Genomic DNA, 9,250 nt, shown 5'->3' with positions numbered 1-9,250 from the left:
TCTGGAAGATTTATCTTGTCCAGTGAGTTTTGTGGTTAAAGATTTTTAAAACCAAAACTCCCCTTCAGTATTTACTGAAAACACTCCTTCCCCCTTCAAAGCTCTTTCTTAATATTATACAAATCAAACCGTGACATTTTTGAGTCTCTTTTTCTTTTTTAGAACGATATTACCGTAATTCCATAAAATCCTGAATCTGGTCTCAGTTTCCCCCCAACAACTCCTGCCCCCTCCATCTCTGTCCAGTATGCTCTGTCTTGTCCAGTATTACCATTCCAGCCAAACCCACGACCTTAATAAACCCAGCACTTAATAAACCCAGCACCCAGCACCGGCTCACTAGCGGCCCGCTCAACAGAGATGGCAACCGGTAGAGAGGGCGTCTGTCACTTGCCTGCACGAATGACCTTTTCAGTATATTTAGATGTACTTTCACGTTATTTTCCCCATATGAATTATCCATTCCTCATCAACCGCGGGGACGCCAATATTCCCCTATGATAAATTATTCAGACGAACCGATGTAGCACGCTGATACAAAGTTACACGCGGTCTCGGAAGAACGGAGGCGGCGGTGCAGCACATTAACTCGTGGGTCGTCGCAGGTAAAGAATATCTCGTCTCCCGGAGCCGGCACGTCCTGACGATGAGCCGAAATGACAGGCCACAGTAAAAACGCTCTTTATGCCCCCGTTAGATGAGTTTCCATTAGAATGTTTCCAGGCACCTCCGAGACGGAGGGCATAGCCGGCGCTAAACTAAAAGTAAAGTTGTGCCAGAGTGTGCCCGTAAGGTTCTCCCGACAGACATTAAACCGTCTGAGTGCACGCGTGACGTGTAGCACCGTTTCGGTCCCGGCTTTCGGTGCAGCCTGTATGAAAGAGTGGAGGGAAACAGATGGAAAGCCTCTTGCAGTCAAATGCAAACATCTATTTGGCAGACACTTTGGCTCAGAAATGCCGCTTTGAGGACCACTTTTGCGAACTATGGTTCTCCCTTCAAAACACCGCCACTAAGATGTAACACAAATACCTCACGCTTCGATTTCCGCCCCATCCCAAACCATCCCGTCGGCGCGTCGTTTTAGCGAGTCTACAGTCCGTGACTGACAGCCGGGAACTGGGTAAGAATTCCCGCACTCTCGTCTCGCTGCGGCTCTCACGTAGTCGTGGCGCAAGCCCGGGACCGCAGAACGGAGAGCGTTTTCCGTCTCTCAGGCCACGGGACAGGGCCGACCGTAAGAACCGCTTGACACGCCTGGGCCGAGCTTTTGATGACCCAGCAATCATCTTCACCCAGTCTACGAGCGTTTAACGATGCCCACTTAAACGGATAGCACATACAGGAAGATGAACTGGGCTGGGAAGTTCAACGGCTTGTTGGCCCGGTCGGTTTTGGTCTGTTATGAGTCTGATTTCAAACTGAATCAGGGAAACGATTTTGGATTTTATAGTCAATATATAAAACAGGTTCAACGGACCTCTAAAATTCAAATATATGTCCTAGGAGCTAGCTATCTAGCTAGATGAATCGATGGATGGCTGGATGGATAAACCTACAGCAGTGTCTAGACTCTCTTCAGTTTGCAGACTGTCTCTGGTGTGTCTCACACACCTGCAGTGGCTCATTAATGCGTAAGTGCTGTTGATTGACCAGATCGTTCCCTTCATTTATTGGTTCATTCATTTATTTACTCTCCTGCTAGACACGGGGCCGCAGGGCTGGGTCCCTGTGTAGCAGGGGGAAATTGGTAGAAACAAGACACCAACACACCTCACCTGTGCGACTGGGGCCAGACGAAGTGCCACACGCCAGGTTTGCTTCTGCCTACAGCCTGTGTGTGTGTGTGTGTGTGGGGGGGGGGGGGGGGGGGGGGGGGGTAGAAATATGAGCAAGCTTCCAGGAGGGGAAGTGCAGTAAGAAATGTAGAGATATTCATAATTGAAGTGAAGTACACAGAGTTTCCAGAGAAACAGGACGTTTCGGTCAGAGGTCCTTCATCAGCTGTGCAAGCAAAGTGCGTCTGAAGTTCCAAGAGGAGGAACCAGTTTATATGTGAAAAATTAGATGTTTAAATCATAACATTCAGTCCATGGGGTGTTAAAGTTTCAAGATTGTAGATGAGATCTTTTTCTTCGAGTTTCCTAACTTCATTGCTGCCATAGCAACAAGTTTGCAATGCTAACAGATATGTCATTAATGCAAAAGAGAAACTCTAGGACACAGAGTTTCCAGAGAAACAGAACATTTCTTCAATGGAAGCACTTTGCTTGCACAGCTGATGAAGGACCTCTGTCCAAAATGTTCTGTTTCTCATTCTCTCTCTCTCTCTCTCTCTCTCTCTCTCTCTCTCTCTCTCTCTCTCTCTCTCTCTATATATATATATATATATATATATATATACATATACATTTCTATTTATAAATGTATACAATTAATACAATATACATGTATACAATATAAATGTATACAATTTATATATAAATTGTAATCCTTATGCATTACTCCAGGAGTAGAGATTAAATATTGTGTGTGTATTGTGCGTGTGCGTATATATTGTGTGTGTGTGTGTGCCAATGCAGTGCTTATGTGGATCACAGTAGAAACACTCTGGAGTGGTTGCACTCTTGCTCAACACGCATTAACAGGAAACAAGCATGTCAGTGTTACACACACCTGAGTCTACAGCGCTGTTGGTAGGTGCAGCTTCATTACTGTCTGTATGTGCTGTCGTCAACATGCTCGACACGACGCCGTTCATGAATGTGCAGACGGAGGAAATGGAACAGATTACCTATGCATTAATTACTGCACTTCCTTGTTTTGTTTTGTTTTCAGTTGGTTTGTTTGTTTGTTTGTTTGTATTGTCTGTGGCTCACATCTGCCCAGTGAAGTCACTGTGATCGGCCCCAAAGCATGTCGCGTCACATATCAAAACCAGTCCAGTGAGCTGCTCCAGTATGTGTGTGTGTGTGTGTGTGTGTGTGTGTGTGTGTGTGTGTGTGTGTGTGTGTGTGTGTGTGTGTGTGTGTAAAATACCCCAGGCTAAAGACATCGGCTGCCAGCACACGCAGCACTTCTTGCATGTTTGAAGGAGCAAGCTGAAGGATGAAGCAGTGCCGATTCTCTTTCGGAGCAATGCAAGCCTTTCGATCCCCTCGCTCTCCCGAACTCCTGATGTTAGCTTCCGTCCTGCCCACTGTAGAAAAAAAAGTGAGTGTGGTAACCTGTCAGAAAAGCAAAGAAAAAGACATTCTGTGTCTTCCTCCATCCTTTCTTTTCACTGTTTGTGTGTGTGTGTGTGTGTGTGTGTGTGTGTGTGTGGGGAGCGGGGGGGCAGTGCATGTGAACGTGTGCGCAACGCATGTGGGGCGGAGTGCATTTGTGGTATCAACAAATCTCTCTTGGTGAAAAAAGCAAAATACAGTCTCTCTTCTGTTCTCTGCCTCTTTGTAGGCTTTTGTGTGTGTGTGTGTGTGTGTGTGTGTGTGTGTGTGTGTGTGTGTGTGTGTATGTGTGACTCAGGAATGGAAAAAAGACGGACGGAGGGGGTGGGGGTTGTTGGTGTGTGGGCTCAGCATGAGAGGCTGGTGAAGTGTCACCTATTCCTCTGAAGATCAAACACGAAACTCTGTGATTAGAAATATAATTGTATAAAGTAACATCCTAAAATATTTGTGTTACATGCCATTTTATCATATAGAACACAGAATCATCTTAAGAGATTGAGAAATCTGTGCACAACATAACAGCCCCTTCTAAGTTGTCTAAAAAGCTTTGGAGGCTTTTTTAAAAAAGGTTTTGTTCATGTACTTATCCATTTCTTTCTTTATTTTAGAGCACTTTTAAAAAACACGTCAGCCTAGTCTTGTTTTGAAATGTTACCTTGAATAATCTTGACCTTTAGCAGGACAAGGTTTTAACCTTTCGGGGGAAGGAGATGAAAAGGTGTGCGTTTGGAGAACAGCTCTTCGGCCCTTCGTCATCCTCAGCTCAGCTGTGAGGAGACGAGCACACTAATGGATGAGTTTTATAATGCTCTAATAAGGTTTTAATAAGTGTCTGCTCAATATTGCTCAACCCAAATGCACTAGTATGATTTGTTCCTTTATTGAATGTTTAGTACATTCTTTAGCACATGAATCTAACATTAGGCATGTGCATGTCTGGTCTCTGCGGGTTCATGGAGGTTCACCCGGGTAAAGGTTCTGTAAACAAAAAAACGAAATAGAGGCTGCATGAGAAAACGGGCATCCATGTTGCAGCGAGCGCCTCAAAGAACGTCCGTCACGGGTTGACCTGAGCAGCACCGTCTCCACGCAGAAGACCGTGGCTCAATGTCTGTCGGTTGCTAGTCCTCTTCTAAAAGTCCCTCTGGAGCATTTCTCTTTTTCCCGGCACGCACCCACAGAACCTCACCACAGAGTGTATGCTGGAGCTGGAACTGGTGTTGAATTTCTCCCAGTTTAACCAAGCGAGAGCCAAGGTGGCTCGGGGTCCCTATTCTGTCTCTCTCTCGCTCTCTCTTCCTCTCTCTCCTTCTCCTTCACCATCCCCATCACCCTCTCCACCACTCCGTACGGCCCTCTGAGAGTGGCACATCTGTCGCTGGAGGGGCCACCCGTCCTGCAGGACATCTTCTGTTTCAAACCGGTGCCTGCGTGTGCCGGCTGAAGGGGAAGGGTGCGGGGTTAATAACGCTAGCCCCCGGCCACGGGCTGCACGAGGGCCAAGGCTGGCTTCCCTGGCGTTGGCATGCCAACCGTATCCAACCTGGCAGCACACATAGCCTCCTGTCTTCAGCCTGCCCATCACAGGAGATCACAGGAGAGCCCCCTCAAACCGCGGGGGCCTCCTGACATTCCGTCTCCACACAGACCCTGACCCTCTTGTTGGACCCAAACGTGCGTTTGGGGCGCGCCGCGGAGGACGTTTACGCGGACCTGCCCGAGCGGAGGTTTACCCGGGGATCTTTGGCCTAAAGCTCCGGATCAGTGGGGAAGCTGGAGCCACAGCTGGGCTCTCCGTCCAGGCCAGTGGGCTCGACCTGGTCAGCCTCTCAGCGCACTCTGCGCCAAGTCCGCTCTGCTAACCCAGATGGTAGACTCTCATCGAGGGCATTAGGGCAGGATCTATGGGCTAACACCTCCATATGACCCCTCCGCCTGTCCAGTTGCAGGAATCACGCCAGGCCGCTCCGACAAGCTGCTACTGAGCTGCTCCGGCTTCGCTCGGCCAACCAGGCGTGTGTCCCGGGAAAAAAAAAGAACGAATGGCAAGAGAGAGGAGCTGTTGAGTGTGTGCAAGTGAAGAAAAAGTGGAGCTCAGACAGAAAAACTTGAGTATTACAAGCCACCTTTCTTCTTAAAGAGTGGTCCAATATCCTACTACACAGCTCTCGCACTGTCTGTAGCGTATCGTGTCACTCTGGTACTATCCTTTAAACTCTGCTTTCCAGAACTTTCCATTAGGTGGTGGTCAGGGCAGTGGTAGCTCAGTGGTTAAGGTGCTTACATAAAGGTTGCCAGTTCAAGTCCCACCACTGCAAGCTTGCTACTGTTTAGTCCCTGAGCAAGACCCTTAAACCTCAATTACTCAAAGTTGTGTTCAGCCAGAATACTTGCTTTGGATAAAAGCATCAGTAAAATTCTTTAAATGTAGGAAGGCAGTAATTGGTACTACCATCACCCTGAAACTCTAGTTATTCTCAGCAGCTACACATGCCTGGTCACAAAATCTATTAATAAAAAGTATTTTTTTTCCCACAATCATGCCAAAAGCTTTGAACTTAACAAGATTGTAATGCCATTAGGCTGGAAACACATCAATTTACATGAAAATTATTAGGAAATACATATAGTCAGAAATCTATAATATAAGGCTACAAAGCAAAAGTACAGTATATATGAGACATGACAAGCAATTATATATTACATCTAATAATGTGACATGCTATTTTTGTTATACAATTTGTTATACAGTCTATTAGCCATTCAAATGGAACTAGCTTCTATGGTAAATAGTACGATTATCGACATAATATGGCTTTATAGATTAGATTAGCTGATTTCGGTGATCGTTCGCTGTTGTGAAAGCACCGTGCAGTCTTCTCATCGTCCCTCCGACGTCTGTTTGAAGGTAATTGTAGACTTGGCTCCACCACACGCGTAGGACCGCTCTGGGGAGGAGGTGCAGGGAGGTTTGACTGAACTTAGTTTGCTGAGCCGTAAATCTAAAACTGTGCTGTAAGCCAGAAAGTGGCCCGAGCATTGCGCATCTGAAGCGGCACTGCGCAGGACGGACCTTTCAGATGGGAACTGACGGCAAACGCGCAGTTTTGCATAAAAAGATGGATGAGGCCTTGACTGTTTTCTTACTAAAAGGTTATTTGTGCGCGTTTTGCGCTTGTTTATTACCAGTGGAGCTATTCGCGCAGTCAGGTAAGTTGAAAACACTAACTGATGAAATGGTTTTTCGAGAAACATTTGGAAACAGAGCAACTTTTTTTTTGTATAAACTATAAGCACTTTTGCATTAACAAAACAAACAAGCAAAAACGTGTATATGCTCAATTGCAAAATGCAACATGGTCAGCTAGTAATATTTGATGACGAGATATAAAGATATAAATGTAATAAATATTGTTTATTTTGACAGATATCAGACTTTTGAGACTGATATTAGTTTAAAAAGACATTTAAAGCTTCACATTGTAGTTGGGATTGTAGTTGTAGTAGGAAGCTTTGACCGAAACAGGCTTAACAATTCACACGAGCCGGTGGAGCGCGCGGCGTGAAATCTGAATGAGGTTTCGCTCGCGCTGGCATGCGCATCAAGTGAAGCACGTGTGCGCGCTGGAAATTTCTAATAAAGCTAATGTGGTATGGCCACCGAGGAAAGGAAGCATCTCTCTCTCTCTCTCTCTCTCTCTCTCTCTCTCTCTCTCTCTCTCTCTCTCTCTCTCTCTCTCTCTCTGTCTCTCTGTCTCATTCTCTCTCACTCTCTCTCTCTCTCTCTCTCTCTCTCTCTTTCTGTCTCACTCTGTCTCTCTGTCTCATTCTCTCTCACTCCTCTCTCTCTCTCTCTCTCTCTGTCGCTGTCTTGCTCTGTCTCTGTATCGCTCTCTCTCTCTCTCTCTCTCTCTCTCTCTTTCTGTCTCACTCTGTCTCTCTGTCTCATTCTCTCTCACTCCTCTCTCTCTCTCTCTCTCTGTCGCTGTCTTGCTCTGTCTCTGTATCGCTCTCTCTCTCTCTCTCTCTCTCTCTCTCTCTCTCTCTCTCTCTCTCTCTCTCTCTCTCTCTCTCTCGCTTTCATGCGTCTCTTTCCATCTCGCTCGCTGTCTCTATTTTCCCACTCTCTCATCCTCTCCCCAGATGTTTTCAGAAATCGTTGCCGCGCCGTGCAGGAGACCCCTGGGGTGCAGTGATTGTTATGTAGGTATGTCTGCGCCATCGCTGTGGAAGCCCGATACGGCAAATCACGGTGATTAGCTGAGGACCAAATGTCTTCCTCATGCTTAGGGCTGCAGAGATGCCACTCAGAAATGTCTGCTCCCTGATCAGAGTCGCACATTTATGAAATAGTCTGTCATGAAAGGAAAGACACAGGACACTGATGAAGATGTCCTGTTTCTGGAAGAGACGCTTCGTTATCACAGACTGACGATGTTTGTTCTTTCTGACATGCATACGTTTTTGAAGGGTGTCCCTAAATGTTGAATGAGGAACAGCTTATGTCCTTCCACAACGAGAATGAATGTGAAACATGTTCTCACACAGCTGTCTGCCCCTTTCAGCCCTGCAGGCAGTCCTCTGTGTGTGTGAGGAGCTGTGTGTGTGTGTGTGTGTGTGTGTTAGAGGAGCTGTGTGTGTTTGTGTGTGTGCGTGTGTGTGCAAGTGAGGCCTTGTGTGTGTGTGACACTCTGTGTGTGTGTGTGTCTGAGTGTGTGTGTGTGTGTGTGTGTGTGTGTGTGTGTGTGCATGCCTGCGCAATGTTCCTCATGCACGTTCAGCATTGGCGCTCGGTTGCGGTCAAAACAAAACAAAAGCTTTATTAAAGGGTTTTACAGCTGTGTGTGAGTGAGTCATCACACGTGAGCTCCTACACCCCTCAGCCTGGGGGCTGGGATGACAACAAAATGAACCTTTACGGCCTTTCTTCGCCCTTAGGGTTCAGGACAGGAACACCTCAGCGTCTCATACGTTAAGACATTCCTGACGAGCCTAAACTTTATTAATTAGGCCTAAACGTCGTAGCGTCAAAGGTGCTGTCTCTTCCGTCTTTAGTACTTTGCGTGGTGATGTCGAAAGTGCAGAAATCCGTGGAGGGACCGTCAGAGATCAAAAACCACTGAGATCAGACGGAGCTGTGATAAAGGCACGGACCCGTATACCTGTAGGTGTGTCCGTGAGACAATAGACAGATGGCTATCTCTCCATCGATCTGTCGTCATGCATTTTTAAAGAGAAACAGGGATTAAGCGGCGGGGGGGTGTGTGTGTGTGTGTGATTGAGATTACAGGCTGCTTTCTCTGCTTTAACCAGGTCCTCTTTGGTGTCAGACCCCAGAGGCAAGCCGTCATGGCCGATACGTCTGCACATTCACGAGCCCTCCCGCCCTCCCCTTGTTGGGTCCCCTCCTCCCCCCCGGCTCCTCCGGCTCCTCCTTGCTCCCTTCTGCTCTGCTCTTCCCCGTGGGCTCTTTATCCCATAAACTCTGAGTGCAGAGGCGTTGAAGTTATTGATATTACTGTAAAATGTGGCGTGACCCTTTGAGGTCGGACCACTGCTCTTTGCTGTAGACCTGTTTTTGCGTGTGTGTGTGTGTGGGGGAGGGGGGGTTGAGGGGGGGGGGGGGGGGAGATTCATCACTCGTTGTGTTGTTGATGGATGGTAGGTCAGTTAAATCCTGGCGTGTGTGTGTGTGTGTGTGTAGGAAAGGGCTGTCCTCACCTCTACAGAGAACACATGGTGAGATGCTCTTATATGGATTTGCTGACGTCTCCACCCCCCACAAACTCACACACACACACACACACACACACACACACACACACACACCAACCCCCTTCCATAAACAAATCCAAAGGATAATTGCAGCGGCTTGTCTTGCGGTGTGGATCCTGCTGCCGTGTGAAACTGAGAACACGGCTGTTTGCGTGACCTCTGACCTGCGTGCGCTTAGCTGCTTGGAGGGGGGGAGTGGACACACCGCATGCCCAGACAGGGAGACAAATACCCCTCCCTGTTTG

At 47.4% G+C, this 9,250-nt stretch overlaps 1 protein-coding gene across 1 annotated transcript in view; it reads left to right on the top strand.

Annotated features, from left to right (window-relative positions):
• Window positions 1-6,349: 6,349 nt before the first annotated feature.
• The window catches only part of si:ch211-246m6.5 (von Willebrand factor D and EGF domain-containing protein), a 69,110-nt gene continuing 66,209 nt past the window's right edge, over window positions 6,350-9,250 (top strand). Inside the window, exon 1 of the mRNA XM_035521143.1 lies at window positions 6,350-6,440. Within this exon, the coding sequence (XP_035377036.1) occupies window positions 6,350-6,440 (91 nt within the window). The remainder of the gene's footprint in view (window positions 6,441-9,250) is intronic.

The sequence above is a fragment of the Electrophorus electricus genome, chromosome 21 (assembly GCF_013358815.1).
Source record: "Electrophorus electricus isolate fEleEle1 chromosome 21, fEleEle1.pri, whole genome shotgun sequence".
Lineage (NCBI taxonomy): Eukaryota > Metazoa > Chordata > Actinopteri > Gymnotiformes > Gymnotidae > Electrophorus > Electrophorus electricus.
This window is presented reverse-complemented; position numbering and strand designations above follow the sequence as displayed.